The 17,531-nt window shown below is 39.8% G+C and overlaps 4 protein-coding genes across 4 annotated transcripts; 2 read left to right on the forward strand and 2 right to left on the reverse strand.

Annotated features, from left to right (window-relative positions):
• Positions 1–1,098: 1,098 nt before the first annotated feature.
• Positions 1,099–4,841, reverse strand: mmgt1 (membrane magnesium transporter 1). Its single transcript, XM_074674262.1, has 4 exons — positions 4,702–4,841; positions 4,315–4,367; positions 4,127–4,230; positions 1,099–1,951 (listed from the first exon to the last, which is right to left on the reverse strand). Exons 1-4 carry the CDS (start codon positions 4,778–4,780, stop codon positions 1,795–1,797), a joined length of 393 nt encoding a protein of 130 aa, XP_074530363.1. The 5' UTR covers positions 4,781–4,841; the 3' UTR covers positions 1,099–1,794.
• A 332-nt stretch (positions 4,842–5,173) lies between these two features.
• Positions 5,174–8,382, forward strand: pfdn6 (prefoldin subunit 6). Its single transcript, XM_074673291.1, has 4 exons — positions 5,174–5,368; positions 5,587–5,657; positions 5,773–5,897; positions 8,090–8,382. Exons 1-4 carry the CDS (start codon positions 5,305–5,307, stop codon positions 8,208–8,210), a joined length of 381 nt encoding a protein of 126 aa, XP_074529392.1. The 5' UTR covers positions 5,174–5,304; the 3' UTR covers positions 8,211–8,382.
• Positions 8,383–11,084: 2,702 nt separating this feature from the next.
• Positions 11,085–11,963, reverse strand: her5 (hairy-related 5). Its single transcript, XM_074673290.1, has 3 exons — positions 11,892–11,963; positions 11,692–11,787; positions 11,085–11,599 (listed from the first exon to the last, which is right to left on the reverse strand). The coding sequence occupies exons 1-3, from the start codon at positions 11,937–11,939 to the stop codon at positions 11,108–11,110; spliced, it is 636 nt and encodes a 211-aa protein (XP_074529391.1). The 5' UTR covers positions 11,940–11,963; the 3' UTR covers positions 11,085–11,107.
• Positions 11,964–13,290: 1,327 nt separating this feature from the next.
• Positions 13,291–16,238, forward strand: LOC141793764 (uncharacterized). Its single transcript, XM_074674623.1, has 4 exons — positions 13,291–14,779; positions 15,180–15,275; positions 15,368–15,461; positions 15,570–16,238. The coding sequence occupies exons 1-4, from the start codon at positions 14,654–14,656 to the stop codon at positions 16,229–16,231; spliced, it is 978 nt and encodes a 325-aa protein (XP_074530724.1). The 5' UTR covers positions 13,291–14,653; the 3' UTR covers positions 16,232–16,238.
• The last annotated feature ends 1,293 nt before the right edge of the window (positions 16,239–17,531 follow it).

Genomic DNA, 17,531 nt, shown 5'->3' on the forward strand with positions numbered 1-17,531 from the left:
CATGTTGTAAGAATGTGCCTCATCAACATCCAGAGTTCAAAACACCCTAGAGGACACGTTGAAATTTAAGTTATTAAACAGTGCAGAGAGAGACAAAAATTGGTGCAGAAAAATAGTTCAGGGTAAGGGTAAAGGCAAGAAATATTTGGTGCTTCAAATGTTGTTTGCAGGTCAAAATAGGGTTAAAAACCGACAGTGAAATCATGAAAAACAATCCTGTTACTGCCTCAAAAAACCCTTTCATGTTTTCCCTATAACGCCCCTTAATGGATAATATATCCTTGGACGGGAGCAGAGTTTATTGATGTTTACTCAGCATGTAACTCTGCTAAAACTGACCACTGATCATCTGGTATCAGGAGACAACTCATGGACAGGTGAGGTTTGAGTTCATCAGTCTGTAATGATGGAACAAGGATGTCTACCCACACATAGTGACTGATTTTTTACAGGAATGACTAAAGAAATAGTGAAAAAATGGAGCATTTATGTGTAACTTTAAAGGTTAATTAAATATGTCAGTAGTCCTTTGTCATTTTCACAAAATCAAATGTGAACTTCTTAGAAAAAAGTTGTTGCCAGCTCATGAGACCAGATGAGACTACTTTACATTTTGTCCTAAGGAGAAGAGAGGGGTTGATACCTTTGGTCAACAGGAAACACAAAACTGATTTATATCTTCTTCTTAAATATCTTGTGACCCAAGGTATTGATTCTGAAACTTCTCTGTGTCTGCAGAGGAATTACCTCAAATACAGTATTTACATTAATGCTGAAATAAGTTCACCAAACTCCCCTCACATGCAGTTTTATGAAAAGTCTTGAGGACCATTTTCAAGCTGTAACAGGTCAGAGCTCAACCAGACATTGAGACTTCATTAAGAGTGTTTGTATCACTGCTTTCAGGGTTTCTCCTCAGCACAGACCTAAAGTTCAGCTCACACTGCCACCCTGAGTCCAATAAGAGCAACTGATCAGGTTAAAAGGTTGTGATTCGGAGGCCTTGAAGGGTCATAAGTAGGTCTGCTCACATTGTTTCTTTATATTCTCTATTTTCACTTGGCTGAATATCAGGGAAAAAAACAGTCTGAAACATAGTAAAATCAGTACGCATTTATTAAATAAAAACATCTGTTTAATGTTAACAAAATGTAAAATGAAGGAAAAATAAACGTCACCCAGATGAAAGTACCAGCAGTTTCTAGTTAGTCTTTGTGTTCACAGTATCATCAGAGCGGCTGCCTAATGGTTTCTGTTCTCACCTCTCACCTCCAGTTGATTTCCTGTGACATCAACCAAACGTTCAATGCAAACAGGATGAACTGTCTGCTTCTGGGAAATCACCAACCCATTAAAATGCCCTCATTCAGCTAAAAAACAATCAATAAACAAACTCATTTCAGTTGACAATGATTTGCCCGGCTGAAGACTGATGTGAAGTTGAATTAAAACAGTTGGGAGACAGGAGGTTGAATGCCCCTCATCAAAAGGCTTTACAAGACAGCGACCTCCTGCTTCAGTTCAGAGGGAACAGTAAGGGGGGCTGTCTCTGTATCTTAAGACTCCAAAGCGATTGCATACTGAATATACAAACAAATCTGCTTGAAAAATTGAAGGGTTGGCACAGTCAGTGTTGAATGGTGGTGACCACTTTTATGGACAGAGATGCATGAACAGCATATTAGTTTATGTACAAGTACAAATTAAAGTAGAGGAAGATGAATTCTCGTCCCCTCTGTCTCACAAAAACAAATCTTAATTTGATGATGAAGTTACAGGCAGGAAAGGCCAGTCTCAGTGCAAATGCTCCAGCTTGCGTAGCCGGATGGGGTTGGGGAGGGCTTGTTGGTTGCGTACAGAGGAGGGCTCCTCCTCCGGCGTGCGGAATAGCACCCGACCCCGGTGATTGAAAAGGTAAAAGGATGGGTGGTTCCTCAGTGTGTCGAATGTTCTACAAACAAAACAACACCAGAGGTTGAAGTTATTAAAAACACGTAGAAGTACATGTCAAACACATCAGAGACACACAACTGATTTTATCTTTTCTACTTTCACCGCTTTAAGTGTGATTCAAAGACAGAATCCAAACACCAACAGTCACAAAACCTGAAACCAAGTCTTGATGCCTTTCTACCGCTCTCTCCTTGTGTGTATGTAAAATAGCTTGTTTACACACAGGGTGTATACCTCAGTGCTACCACAAAATGACACAACATCACATCCAGGTAAAAACCTACATCTATGATCACCTGCACAACAAACACATCTGCATATTCACTTGTTTAAAGAACCACAATGTGACCAGCAGCCGTTCAGACACTCTATTGCTTGCTGGCTTCCATTGTGCTGCAGTATTGTTATTTAAACATTTTGGAGCCCTGACGTCTCACAATATAATGCTGCAATAATTTAATGTTATCCGTTACAAGTAAACCTGGAAATAATTATCCATGCTCTCATCTTGTCTTATTTGGACTAACGTACCCTTCTCCTCCATGGTACAAAGTAACTATCGCCTCCATTTGGTCCTAAACGCAGCATGCTTCTTGGTGGTTTTGACAGACGACATCTTATCTCTCCTGCTTGTTTCCCTCCATCTACTCCCATTAGTCCTCGAGTTAACTCTACTGATCACTTTGAAAGCTTGTCTGGGTCTTGCCCCAAGTTACATCATAGAAATGTTGACACCACATGAGTCACTTCTTCAAACTAACTTTTACAGACTTGCTTTTCTGCAATTTCTCTTTGAATCAATGAAATTGGTTCCTGTATTATTTTTATTTCACCTATTTCATTTTTTATTTTTGTTTTTCATCACCAGTTTTAATTCTTTTTCTTATATTGTTTCTATGATGTTTTATTGTCCTTTGATGCTTCTGTTTTTTTTTTTTCCTGATTTATGTATTAGCACTCTAGTGCCATCAATGATTGAGCTGTTTTATCACTTTTAGTTTATTACCTCCGCCAAGGAAGTTGTGTCTTTGGGAGAGTTTGTCTGTGAACAGCATAGCTCAAAAAGTAACAAACAGATCTTGATAAAAATTTTAAATGTTCAAAATGGGATAAGGAAGACATGATTAAAATTTGGAGGTGATCCGAATCACCGTCAAGATCCAGGACTTCTTTTAAAGGATTCTTTATCATTGTTAGTTGGGGCCGTTTTCACCATATGTGTATATAACTCCATGATAAATGGTCAGATTGCTTTGCAAAAGAATATGCAAGAAATGTGCTTTGTCTGTCAGCACTCAGTGAACATCCATCTGAAAGGTGATAAACAGATGAAGTTTTCATTAAAATCATTATTACTAATGTCATAAAGCAAGTTTAACTGTTTTGACAAGCTCATAAATTTGGGAATTTTGTGTCTTATGACGTGCATCATGAAAATTGTCCTGAGACCTGAAAGAAAATGGTAAGGAAATTCTCTAAGCTGGTAACTCTGTCTTTAATAAAAGTAGATGCAATCGATGCTGAAATGGCTCAGGGTGTAAATGCAATTCTTAAGATGGCATAAAATACTATCATAAGGCATTAACTACACATGCGTCTGGCTTCAACACCATAGCGAGTAACCTGTTCACAGTTTAAACAAGCTTTAAAAGCTTTGTCTGTGGGGGCTTTGAGCAGCTCATTCAGTAGCAGAGTGAGAGGAGCACTTCCGCAGGTCATTTCTCCCTTCTGCAAAAAGACCTTACCACATCAGCACCACTACCTGATGTTAACATAACTAAACACACCATCATGTCATCCATAATACTTCCAATAGATCTATAAATAAAGTCATTTGCACACATCTTTTTAAATAGGATTCTTGCTCTTACTGTACTTCGTTCTGGAAGAGTAGTTCGAGTAAAAATTTTACATTAAGTTTATTGAATTAATCACTAATTCTGTTTTTCTCTCAAATCTAGCTGCTGTTAAAACAACATCTCCATCAATGCGTGATAAAAAAGGAATATTCTATTCTAAAAGAAGGTCTATGCATTTCTGTGGGGACTGAGTCAGTCTGATGTTACTAAAAATGTAGATGTGGAGATCACAGGCCTTCCCCGAGGTAGAAGATTCAAGCAACCATGCCATCCAGGGAGGATGGTGCTCTGATGATGGTGATAACTCTACTCACTTGTTTTTCAGCTCTGAGGAGGCGTCCATGTCTTTGAACTCTCCGGCAATGTTCACAATACCATAACAGGTCATCACAAACGACAATAATGTCTGTAAAACAATCTACAGAGACAACAGAACACACAGTGATTTCAACAGCACAGACAATGGGTAAGAATTTGTTACAAAGGCATGAAATTGACTCACGTCGATGGGTAGTGTCTCGTTTTCTTTCTCTGTGAGCCGCATGTATGATCGATCTGGGGGGAGAAACAATTTACCAGTTTGAATGGAGATATCCGACACACTGAGACAGGTCAGAAGATAAACACGGCATTCAGTAAAATACTGTGTTGAAATGCGTCACTTTGATAGAGACGGTGAATGTTGTATGGCCAATCCAGTGATGCTTTCACATTAAGTTTTAATCTTTTAGTCTGTGAATTATTTTAAGCTGCGCTAGCGTCTCTGAGCTAGCTGTTAGCCTGACAGGCCCAGCCTGCTGCTCTGTCACCGGGTCCACTAGAAGCAGAGACCTCCGTGAGTGAAAAACAGCACTGAGAGATGTGTCTTCACCCCTCTTATCAAACTTACGCTGTGCCGCTGAGAATGCTGCATGGGCTAAAGCAAAAAGTCCGATTCCGACAACACCTTTCCAAAAAGACGAGGCCATCTTCAACCAGGGCTACGGGCGACTGTATGGAGGGTCGTAAACTGTCGCAAACAGCCGCAACAATAACTATAACGTCTATGGTCGACAACACAAGCTGCCTCGAAATGAAAAAAGGAATATAAAAACAGACAAAAAAAGGCTGTTGCTTAATTAATCTAAATTTCTGATTATTTATATTTTATTTAATAAGAGTGAACTATGTTCATTTTTTGTTTTAAATTTGTATTTCGATTAAAAATACTTCAAACGACTGGGAAACATTCATATATGTATAACTTTTTATTTTACAGGAAATTTTATTTTATTTTGTTTTATTTTAATTGTTTTTGCTGGGTTGTGCAGCATGTTTTCGCTTTTTTGAAAGAATCAATCAATCAATGACTCTTACTTTGAAAGGATCCGCAATCATCCGCCGCCCTTTCCTGTGAGCTAGCAACCTCGATGCTATACCACATTTAACCACTCACAGCTAAACATCTTTGTATTTTCTTCTCTATATCGTACTCTCTGTCTCAAAAATAAAAATGGCAGATGCCATTCATAAGAAATTACAGGCGGAATTAGAAAAATATACACTGATGCAAAAAGGTAGGTGCCAGTTAGCAATGCATGGTTTGTAGGTGGTGCCATGTTGTGGCAAGCTAACCGAATGTCCATATAAAGACAGCTAGTTATGTGATTAGTCAGCTTGTTTTGGATTTCCATTGTGTTTAAACTGTAATATTTAGCTGAAGTAGTACTGCTGTTGCACTATCGACATTGTTTTTAGCGTGTTGACTCACAACGTGATTGTATTCTCTGTTCAGATGTTAGCAAGAGCATGTCAGCCAGACAGAAGCTTGAGACACAGCTGACAGACAACAACATCGTCAAAGAGGTAACCAGCACATCAATTTCATTTAAGTCCTTAAGGTTTTTTTTCATTGTGTCTTGTGGATTACTTTAATATCTGGATTGTTGTGTTTTGAAGATGAAAGCCTCTTGTCTTTCAGGAGCTTGACCTGCTGGACAGCAAAAATACAGTATACAAGCTCATTGGACCGGTATTAGTAAAGCAAGACCTGGATGAGGCCAAGGCCACCGTCACCAAAAGACTCGAGTACATCAATGGGGAGATGTAAGTTATCAGATAGTAGCACATTCTTTTCAAGAAACCATGTCATTGCACTGAGATCAATGTAGTATAAATTAGTTTTTGTGTCGGTCACAAATTCTGTTAACACAGATTCATCTGTATGTCAGCAACATATAAGATTTTCCCTCAATCAAATTCTGAAGTGATCATAACTGATAGGGACCCCTGAAGCAAATGGTGAAAACCAGAAGTCAGTCCGCTGGCTTCTAGGATGAGGTCTGTTGCCTCTGTACCTGAGAAGCGTGCTTATCTGCCAGGCCAATGGCACCCAATCATCCTAGTTTTCTATAAAAAAAAAAAAAAAAAACTCCAGACTGAAATATTGTCTCATTTATACCCTGATGGCCTCCATCCTTTACATTTCAGTTCATTAGGGAGCTATGAATAAGTTAACTTTGTATTTATGATTCAAAACAACCTTCCTGACCATGTGATGTACTTGTCGTGCAAATTTAACACTTAAAACTATTGTAATTATTATTATAAGCTTATCGTCAATGAAATACATTTTTTTTAACAAAAGTAATCATTTCTTGTATGGGTTTGGGTTTTGTGTCCCATATCTGGGGAAAGTTCCACATTTCACCCACAATGGATTAAGCTTAATGCACTATCTTCCAACAATTTCTGCTCTCCTTCAAAGGCCTTTTAAAAAGCTGTCTCATACAGTCCTTGGTGGGAAAAAAATAGACGGTAGTTATCAACAGTTACATGGCGTTGTAAGTTTGCACCATAGTTTAGTAGCTGGCTTTATTCAGCACTACTGGCACCCCCGTTCTCTAAGACATGTCCATAATGTGTAATCTTAGTGAACCCTGGTTATGTCCTGCCAACACTCATCTACCCAGCAGATCTAATATAACCTCACTCTTCATTTTATTGATAGACTCTCAAGTTTGAACAGACCACTGCAGAATAACCACAAGCTTGGCTTATGTTTTAGCCTTTAGCTCTATCACTCTTCCGTTTAGTTTTCTTCTGCTCTTCTGTCCCTTTTTTGTCTGAAAGTTAGGCTCCAGTGTCCACCACCACTACAAAATTAATCACAGAATTTGCTTCAAGCAGAGAAAAACACACTTCTCTCTTCTTGTTGTCATAGAGAATTTGACATGCCGTAGATCAATCCGGTCTACCTCCTGATCTGAAAGCTAATAGAGCCGGGATGATATGCTATTACTGCGTTTCGATTCAATTTAAATTGTGATTCTTCAATGTATACGATTTTTGTGATTTTTAGTTTTGTTTTGTTTTTTAACCCCAGACCATATAAAATTATGATGCTAGTGTCTACGGACTATATCAGTAACCATGTTTTCCCATAAAATGCACATTACATGAGTCAGAGGGTAACATTTCACCCTGTGCTGTAACTTTTTCCAATCCAATTCATAAACAAAGACTGAAATAAAGACTTTGAATTAAAGATAAAAAAAGATTTTTGAGATAGAATCCCTGTTTGGATATCCCTAACACAAAAAATGGAGATATTTTGATTTTCAATTTTTTTTCCTCCCCCCCTAGAGGCAAAGAGGTAACATTTCAAAATAACCTGCAATATTGGTGCTCTTAATCTCGTTGAAAAGTGGGAATTACGACTAGGTATATATCTTGAAGGGAAACTTTTTCAAAATTACTTAGAAACTCATCACAGCCCCTTTAAGCAAAAACTCCATTATCATGAAACATTGAGGGGTAATCAAGGTTCATTTTATGTATATTGGTAATACAATTATCATAGCTACGTGGGAATGTAAAGAAATGGTTCACACAGACAGTTGCAGTGGTTTCTTAATGGTGAAATAACTAAATGGGGAAAGAGCATGTCAGTGGGACCTCTGTGTAATTCTGCTCTCTCACATGTAGAGGGAGGTATTGAGCTTTGAGTCGACAAACCCCAATAACAGCGTCTGTACTACAGTTCAAAATGTGTGCCCTTAGCAGCAGGATCCCTTAATGTAGAAACTTTCTGTGGAGGATAAAAAAAGTCAGACAGAAACCCCAAAGGGGATCGAGGTTTAGTAGTTTAATTAACCTTTTGCAGTAGTTTTGCCATTGGCTGGAAACCAATGCACACAAGACATGGCTCATAAATGAGAATGAAAAATATGGCATATGTTGTTTTTTCTTCTTAAACGTCATAATGTTAATGTCACCTTTTTTCCATCCTGTTACAGTCAGAGGTATGAAACGCTCCTGAAAGACATGGAAAAGAAATCTGAGCAACATCGAGAACTCCTGTCCAGTTTACAGCAAGAGTACCAGAGAGCTCAAGGCCTGGCTGGCGGCAAAGTCTGACCACAGAGTTCAGTAACATGCCCCTCACACGCATACACAAACACATATGTAGAAAAGAAAGGGATTGTCATGTTAAAAACCCCATTGTCTGGCTGAGTCAGTTCTACTCGTATGTTTTCAATAACTCAAAGTTGTGACTTCTCTTGTTACTATTAAACCTGTTTTTCATGAAGGTCCAGGTTTTTCTTTAAGTTTAAACTATTCAAACAAAGATAGTCTTCAGGTGGTGGATATTAGATCAGCTGCTCCACCTCTCTGTGTTAAATTGTTGTGGTTGCTTTAATTGCTGGGGCAGAAAGCAGCAGATGGTTTTGAGTCACTGACCCTCCCCACACAGCAGTGGGGAAAAAGGGCCTCAGTGGTGCAGCATTGTTCACAACAAATGTGTTTTACCTCCAACAGAGCCTTCACACCACATGAATAACCTAAAACAAAGCACTCAACAAGATTTGGGACAAAAACTTTCTTAATGAGAAAAGTAAACTCAAGAAAGAGTGGTTGCCATGGCATTTTAACCATTTGACATAAGCTGTGTCTAAGCTTGTTATAGGCGTCTTATTATCAAACTAGCCACGTCAGTTAACGTCACGTTAAAACGAGTAGCAAACACAAAAAACCTAACTATGACAGTAATACTAGCAAGCCTCGGTACACTGGTAGGCTGTAAATTAAAGATAATTCCTCGTGCGTAAGGCGCGAACTCAGTTATAGGCTTGTCCTCAGCAGGAGAAAAATCTAATCAGTAAATTGGGTCAGAATGCTTTAAAAACTATTTTAAGTTGTTTAAAAAAATACAACGAACTGTCTCTTAAAAAAGCTGTTTCGTGCATGAGCCACCGTCCCTGGCGCGTGGGAGACAGCAGACCCATTAACACCCTGAGGTGTGCCGATTTTACGACATCCACACTGCGGCTGTAAAGCAGGCTGACACGTGGCCACTTGTGGCAGTCAGACGGCACACTTTATTTATTTATTTATTTATTTATTGACAAAATGTGATTCTGAAAAATGTTTTCTAAAGTTGTGTACCTAAACAATAATCAGGTTTGTTCTTTTCATAAATAAAATAATGTCATTTAAAATCGTGTTCAAACTCTAAATTCATAAACTACAAAGTAACTTGATATAACTGCAAACATTTCCGGAACAACCTGAGTTAATACAAATGAACGTGGGACTCCTCTAGAAAGCAGTGTTTATTTCCATCTGGATTCATTGTTTGTGTGCGAGATGGAGACGATTTAGCGAGGGTTCACTGAAATTCCAACCACCGTGAGGTTTTACTGGGAAACTCTCCGCGTTTGAATTAAAGGCAAATTGTCAAGAAAGCACAAACTAAGCAGCGGCGTGATCTCTCTCTCTCTCTTTCAGTTGGCTTCTACATCCGCAGTAATATCTTCCAACCTTTTAAACAGACATGGATTTGGGCACTTAACCCGTATAATCCAAGTTTAGCTCGAGAAAAACTAATCGGATTGCCGGGGTAAATTGGTTTAGGAGACTTTGTCCTTAGTTTTTCGGATGCTAAAGGAGCATCCTGTCTGAGATCAGCCAAGCGGGACTAACACCTACTTTAAAGGAGGTTGTTCACCAACATATGAAGAAATGTGAACTTTTTGTTGAGAAGCATGGACAAATGAAAATCACGTATGGGATTGGGGCCGATCTTTAGGTGTCGTTTAGTGTCCTCGGGTTGGGATTTGAAGTAGGACTTTCTACTAAAGAGAATAATGGGTCCATATAAATTATATATCTGCCTCTTAGACCGAGGGGTTCAAATGAGACCTTCCTTCAAAAATCCGAGTTACCAAGCCGCTCTGCTGAGGGCCATTGATATGTTAATATAGCTGTAAGACCTCCTCTGTATTTCGGCTTATGATTCTGATATGAATATTTTGCAAGTTACAGAATGTCTAACACGGCCATTGCAAATATTTCAGTTTCCACGACGTGTTTTGATCACATTGTGACTTCCAATACAATGCTATTGTATCGCCACTCACAATTTATCTCGAGAAATCAATAATTCACTATTTAAACGCGTTGTTTGTGAAGCAACCAAATTGCATATTTTACTTTTTTGGCTTCTGACTTGTTACTTAAAAATTAGTTGAACTCCCTGGATGTCTTGAACTTTGGTATTGGCTCGCTCCTCTAATATGAATGTTTAGGTCTTTGTAGATTGTGCTCACCACACCCAAGACCGTCTGACGCCAGAAAGTGTGCAAACGACTCCTCCACTTTTCTGTTCTCCATCTGAACAGTCTCTCCGAGGATCAGAGAAGCACCATCATCGCCACCATCAGCATTTCAATGGAGGTCTGTGTCATAACTGCTGTCTAACTATGCTGGAGTATGTGCTAACTGTCCTCTGGATGTCCCACTTGATACTTCCTGACTATTCGCAATTTACACTGAAGATTGGGCACTCAACAGACGAGGAGTGATCAAGACATTGTGCTTTTATTGTAAACGGGGACAGAGATTACAGAACAGCAAGAAAACACTGTTCCAGTTTAATGTCTGAAAATCTTTCATCACAAAGCAATTTCTTTCAAAAAAATAAGTCGAGAGATTTGCTGGGTTTACGCACGCGTCTCCTCCAGCGAAACTTCAGTTCACCAATTACATACAGGTGTTTAAAAAAATAATCATCTACGGACAGCGAATCAAAAGTATCACACATTTGCAACTCGACAAAAAAAAAAAAAAAATACAAAAATAAGAGTGACGAGGGCAAACAGGAAAAGGCACATAGAAGTGTGTCACAAATCTCATCATCAGTCACTGAATACATCTCTACTGTACAAAGGTTTCAGGCTGTACAATAAAAATACATATTTACAGGTTCAACAACGAAATACAAATCTCATATAAAGTCTGTCTCTGAGTGTCCGTCACTGAGGCCATGGCCTCCACACCGGATCCGTGTTGTGAGCGCTTGCTGCGCAGGAAGAGAGCAGCTTGCTGGTTTCACAGTGAACGCCTGTCACCGGGTTGTGGTATGGATGGGGGAAGCCTGGCGCGCGCTGGTAGAGGCGGGGATGCTGAGGAGCCGGGGCAGCCGATTCTCCCATGGGTGCAGGAATGTAAGTGTGCCCGGTGGATGAGGGATTTGTCCGGGAGTCCTCTAGATGCGCAAAGGATGCCTGAACCTGATCCACGCCGCTTTCTTCCGCCGCCTGGCTCTTGCTCGTGATAAAGTGGCTGACCCTCAGCAGACAGGACCTCATGCCGTTCTGGTAAGTTTGTTTGCGGGAAGACCCTTGTTCCTTGCACATAGCTCCTTTAATGGCCCGGTGACCACTCTGCACGTCCTTCTCTGATCTCAAGAAGTGTACTACACTCTCCAGAATCTCTGCTTTCTCCACCTTCGGGTTCTTCAGCCTCTGTCAGAAAAAAATACGATACTTTTAGTCTCCTCAAGTCAGAGCGCACAGGCAAAGTCTTCAGATGAGCATTACGCACGACCAGAACATACCTCGTCATCTGTGCTCTCCAGCATCAAAAGTCTTAAAGTCTCCAGGCTGTGGTTGATCCTCTCTCGTCTGCGTTTCTCCATTACAGGTTTAGACACCTGTAAACACAGGATGAACATTGTTAAAAACTAAACTCAGTTTAAAGCCTTATGGAGTCATCTTAGATGAAATTTAATTCAGAGATCACGAATCAAAGACTCACCCTTCTCACCGTTCTGTGGCGAGTCTCTGGGGAAGTTAGAGCCTTCATGTTGGATGTCGGGTCGTGTCTCTCTAGAAGGGAAAACAAAGTGCAGACTGGCGCGAAAGGGTCCTCGTGGCATTTTGTTGACGTCCCCACAGGTAACCACGCCCACTCCAACCTCCTACTCATTCAGCAGCACGCGGCCTTGACACCCATAGGCCCAAAGGATTTGTTTGAACTCAGTCCTACTTACACTTACTTACAAACTGTGAAAACACAACCAAGATGACGGAATGCTCCAACATATACTGATTTTTCTGAGTCACACAAATACAAATTTTAGACTGTCTTTTATACCTTTTCGCAATTTCGTTGTACTTTGTTGCAATGACAAATAAAGTTCTATTCTATTCTATTCTATTCTATTCTATTCTATTCTGTTCTATTCTATTTCTGATTGAACTTAAACAGATTTTCAAACATATTTCACCCCTTACTGCTTGAACTGATTCACAATCATATAAAAAGTGTTTTGTTTGTTTTTAAGTTCTTTAGGATGCTTAAGTGAGTGGTAGAAATTATATAATATAATACGTAATTATATTTTATGATATGTTATAATAATATAATATAATATAATATAATATAATATAATATAATATAATATAATATAATATAATATAATATAATATATGTGAGAAACAAGTTTAATGATATGGATATAGTGAGATCACCGTCTGACCAATATATTTGGACATGGCGCATTTGATGCAATTCTTGGTATATGAAGCATATAAATGAAGAACTGACAGAGTATTTCCCAGATTCACGACAGTACATTAAGGGGTTAAATATGGGGAGTGAGGATTTAACTGAATTGATTATAAGACTTTTTTTAATCACTTTGAGATTCAGAGCAGCTGAGTTTTGGGAAACTTTCATTTAGAAAATGAAAAAAAAATTATCTAAGAATTTCTTTTTTTCTAAGTCCCATTTCACAAGAAACCTCCGCTTATTAGCAATTTCAGTATGCTTGATCATAGTGTGAAAATTAATATAAGGAACTACATGGTAAAGTCATGATGCAGAGTTAAAGGTATATCCCCAAGCCTCCACCACCATCACACACACACACACACACACACACACACACACACACACACACACACACACACACACACACACACACACACACACACGCTGATGTTGTAACTCTTCGCCTCATTTACACCTTAAAGCTTGTTGAACTGCCACGATTCAGTAGGTGTGGTGCGTGATCTCTGAACAGGCCCCTTAACTGGAAAAATATGAGATCTACTATTTCAAAGGATGCTGTCTGCTGTCTTCCTGGAGTTGCAGCTGACTTTTAGGTTGCAACTTTCAGCGCACTGCATTTACGGTCCCCTGATCCCCATAATAGGCTCAAGTGTGGCGATAACACTGGGATGATCGGATCAGAGGGATCCCGTAGATTAAGTGGCCTTTCAGAGGCAGTGATACTTCCGTTTTCAATCAAAGAGAGGGCGATTAGTGGAGGCCCAGAGATCACTCTGGGTAACTATGGAGACTCGCTTTGGCCCACAGAGTGAGGGGCATTCATTTCAAAGCTCTTGGTTTTAGGCCTCTCAGCTGAAGGCTGCATAGTCTGTGGATATGGTGCACCTTAAAGAAGTTACTGTAACTGACAACAAACCAGCTGGATGAGACCCCCTCCCAACCCCCCGTTAGGGCTAAAGCCACGTGGACCCGCCCCTTAAATAAGTCTTATAATGTGCTCGCCTGACCCTGTGATGGAAACTAATAAGTGCCAGTGTGTCCTTTGATGGCAGAGAAACGCCCCCTGTGCTTCCAATATCGCGACCCCTCGGGTGTGTCGGCCACACTGACAGGGAGCTCCGACCAAACGGACCTGGAGGGTCCAGGACGCGCAGTGAGGTCAACAGGCGGTTTGGTATTTTAACGAGACTTCGTGTGAAATCCAAACATGGGGCAACAGGCTGACCTGAAGCAGAGCACGCTTTGCGTCCAGGTGTAAAGACACATCCTGACCTCAGCGCATCAGCAGACAAATGCGACCTGCGCCCTTTTGTCCAGCACAGCTCAGCTCTTTGGAAACTGTTAGGATGTGTTCCACTTTCCCCTTTTCACCATCAAACATTTCTTTATCACGATATTAAACTAAATATTTATGAATGGGAGAGTCCAACCCTCACTGTGAAGCTTCATAGTCTGGGACCAGCAGAGCTTTCATCAGGCCTTTCTATCTCATGGCTTAATGCGAAGTGCCGATGTCTCACACGTCGTAAAAAGTCCTCCTAGCTGCTCACTTTCTCACTTCACTTCTGTTCCCACGAGAAAAAAATGTTTCCCATAGTCTCACTTCATGGCCTGTGTGAGTGGGAAGCGTTAGAAACACTAACATGCTAATCATTTAGGCTAATGAAATAAACAAGTCAGGAGCATTTCCAGATAATTTCCCAGAGTTCATTTCTCATGCTAGTTACTTTTACCACAATATCCTGATCTTAACTTTTCACAAATGACAGATTTGACATTTTATCAACCTGACGCTTCTGTCCAATGATGTCATCATGTACGCACACACATAAGTCTAAATGTTTTAATGACTTATATCCATATACTATGTTGTTAATTAGAGACCGCAGTTATCTGTAAGAAGACAAAATGCTTGAATTTGATCTAAGGGCCATAATAACGTTAGTTGAGGACACTTTTTGTCAAGTGTCGTCATTAACACCTGTCAGCCAATCACAGGCAGCATGAGGTTATTTATAAAGGCCCACAGACAGCAGCAGATTTTCACTCAGGACTCCAGGACCAGATACAGCACCATGACCAGGAACCTGCAGAATCCAACCCCGGAGGATGGCAAAAGTAGAAAAAGAGTAGGCACAACTTATTTATCTATTTGTATTTTTATTATTTATTATAATTAGATTATCCTAATACTCAGACCAAAGCATTTTTTTAATAACCTTTGTTAATATTTGATCATTCTTAAAACATGTTCATACATCATTTTAAAATTACATCAAAGGAGTCAAATGAAAATGTTTTCTTGTTTCTTTTATGATGTTTTTAACCTCAGTTAAACAAAATGTTTTTGTTTAATTTTTTCTTACCTGTTTTCTTCTAAATCTAAAAAAACACAACTAATAACTAATAACTGTAATACAGAGTTACAGTATGTTGGTAGCTTTAAACTAATGTAACTTATGAATGAATGTGAATAGTTGTCTGATGCGACACCTCGTCTCCTCACACGATGTTGTGAATCTTTTCCAGGCTCTGAAACCAGCTGTAGAAAAGAAGAGGAGAGATCGAATAAATCAGAGCTTGGCTGAGCTGAGGAGTCTAATGTTGAACCATACCTCTGATCCGGTACGTCATTGATAACAGTCCTCTATCCTCCACACTAAGTGAGGAGAAACAAATCCTCATAATGCTGACATGTTTCCTGTCGTCTCCCACAGAGACTGCAGAACCCCAAAGTGGAGAAAGCAGAGATCCTGGACTTGGCTGTTGAGTATCTCCAGAAGTGGACAAATGAGAGGAATCTGAGCAATGGTTTGTGAATGAAAGAAAAAACACATCAGTTCATAAACTTCTTTATTTAAACAAACTATTCTTATATTTTCTAACATGCCCTGCTCCTGCTCCCTGTTGTCTTTTCAGCTGCAGCAGACTCTGCCAGCAGTCACAGGAAGACTCCGTTGGTGGAGCTTCATCACTCAGGGTCCAAAGATCCCTCCCTCCTCACCATAGAGAGTGCTGGTTTTCAGCAGTGTGTGGCCCAGCTGACCAGCTACATGCAGAGGATAACTCCAGCACAGAGGCTGGGCCTGATCGAGGGCCTGAAGCGTCACACAGAGAGCCAGCAGGCAGACGGCACAGGCTCAGATCTCTGTCAGAGAGTGAGTGAAACAGCCAAACTGTCACATGTCACGCCGCTGGATACAATTTGCACATCTGAGAGGAAAGAAGAGTCCACCAAGATGCTGTTTCCATCCCTGTCCCCGTTCCAGCCTCAGTCCTGCTCCACACCCAGCCATGACTACCTGTCCCCTCCTCCCTCCCCCTGGCTCTCGCCGTCTTTCTCCGCGTATGCCACCTCTCCTCCTTTCCCGTCCATTGCTGCTCACTTCTCCTTCCCCCCCAGCCTGTCACCTCTCTCCTCCAACACCTCTTTCTTTGGTTTCTCACCAACAGTCCCCCACCCCAGCCCACATGTCATCCACTGCCCCCCACCCAACACGCTCAGGACCCTCCAACACGCTGCCCCGAGGGAGGGGTCACCACCCAGCTCCTCCTCCACCATGTGGAGACCCTGGTTTTGACTGAGTGTGTGAAAAGCAGAGACAACAAACAGGAAATGACTGAACTCACTGGCTGTGGAGAGGATAAAAACTCTCCACGACAAGAATGTACAGTGTACATATGATCTAAATTGACTATATTTTGTATTTTTCCTCAGTAAATAAATCTACTAAAACCTAACAAGTGTCAGTGTCAGTTTGCTCACAGATGTTTGGTTCACTGATGTGCACTAAAGCTTTAATATTTAGAGTTTAGAACAAATCAGTCAACCTCTACTGTGTAAGCTGTGAACATTTAAAAACAAAAATCTAACCTACATAAAAACCAAGAAGTTTGACCAAATTAATAAGAAAATAAAGAAACTATTAGCGTTAACACAGCCCCGTTTCATAGAAGGTGGCAGGACTGTGATTCTGCAGCAGCTCCAATCAGTTTTATAATAATAAAATAATAAAAACTTGTGACATAAAAAAATTTGCAGACAAAGAAAAGATTAGAAAAATATTGAAACTCATGGAGTATGATAAAAAAAAGCTTCAATCATACACACATAACTTAAAATATACATACTCAAAAATTGTAAAAAAAAAACAAAAACAAAAACAAAAAACTCATAAAGCGGTGTGGCCATCTTGCTATTGATGATATGTGATTACCATGACCTCATCAAAATTTTGTTTATGAGCTCTTTAACCCTGTTTCATAAATTCACACTCTTCTGACACATAGTGGTCACTGCAGTGTCCAGCAATTTAAAGTCATCTTCTTAATGTAATGATCTCTATGGTAAAAACTTTCATCAGCCTGTCAAAAATGTTCCTTTATTCTTCACAAGGCAAGGAAAATAACATTTCATGTTTTCTTCTCCTTCTTCTTTTTTTTGTCAAGCATTTTATACATATATATTTTTAAATTGCAAACATATTTAAGATGGTAAAAAAAAAGCGTATCAACTATAAAATGTGAAATGATGAAATGTTTGAAAATATCTTATAAAAATGATTTGCAAAGCATAAAAAGAAAAAAAACTAGTCATATAATTACCATAAAAAAAACAACAGAACAACAACAAAATTATTTTTTTTACAAGAAGTTCTTGCTGTTCTATGTTGAATGGTTGGGCACATGTACTCCACTGGAATGGAGACAGTCCTTCATATTTCATCCATCAGAGGGTTGAGCACTGCTTTAGGTTTGTTTTCAGGTTTAGAAAAGTATGAACTCAAAAACTGCAGCAGATACACTTCTTTATGCCCCTGGGCTACTTTCAAAAAGTATTAACCAACTAAACTCTAACCAGCTGTAATGCCACCTGTAGTT

The sequence above is a fragment of the Halichoeres trimaculatus genome, unplaced genomic scaffold, assembly GCF_033239565.1.
Source record: "Halichoeres trimaculatus isolate MK-OKI-2021-1 unplaced genomic scaffold, fHalTri1.1 fHalTri1_scaffold_7, whole genome shotgun sequence".
NCBI classification, from domain to species: Eukaryota; Metazoa; Chordata; class Actinopteri; order Labriformes; family Labridae; genus Halichoeres; species Halichoeres trimaculatus.

Coding starts and splice junctions, on each gene's coding strand:
- mmgt1 (XM_074674262.1), bottom strand. CDS start 4,780: ATGGCCTCGTCTTTTTGGAAAGGTGTTGTCGGAATCGGACTTTTTGCT. Junction 4,231..4,314: donor ACGAGACACTACCCATCGAC/GTGAGTCAATTT, acceptor TTGTCTCTGTAG/ATTGTTTTACAGACATTATT. Junction 1,952..4,126: donor TCCTCAGAGCTGAAAAACAA/GTGAGTAGAGTT, acceptor TTTTGTTTGTAG/AACATTCGACACACTGAGGA.
- pfdn6 (XM_074673291.1), top strand. CDS start 5,305: ATGGCAGATGCCATTCATAAGAAATTACAGGCGGAATTAGAAAAATAT. Junction 5,369..5,586: donor ATATACACTGATGCAAAAAG/GTAGGTGCCAGT, acceptor TTCTCTGTTCAG/ATGTTAGCAAGAGCATGTCA. Junction 5,658..5,772: donor ACAACAACATCGTCAAAGAG/GTAACCAGCACA, acceptor CTTGTCTTTCAG/GAGCTTGACCTGCTGGACAG.
- her5 (XM_074673290.1), bottom strand. CDS start 11,939: ATGAAGGCTCTAACTTCCCCAGAGACTCGCCACAGAACGGTGAGAAGG. Junction 11,788..11,891: donor GCCACAGAACGGTGAGAAGG/GTGAGTCTTTGA, acceptor CTGTGTTTACAG/GTGTCTAAACCTGTAATGGA. Junction 11,600..11,691: donor TGGAGAGCACAGATGACGAG/GTATGTTCTGGT, acceptor TTTTTCTGACAG/AGGCTGAAGAACCCGAAGGT.
- LOC141793764 (XM_074674623.1), top strand. CDS start 14,654: ATGAGGTTATTTATAAAGGCCCACAGACAGCAGCAGATTTTCACTCAG. Junction 14,780..15,179: donor ATGGCAAAAGTAGAAAAAGA/GTAGGCACAACT, acceptor AATCTTTTCCAG/GCTCTGAAACCAGCTGTAGA. Junction 15,276..15,367: donor TGAACCATACCTCTGATCCG/GTACGTCATTGA, acceptor CGTCTCCCACAG/AGACTGCAGAACCCCAAAGT.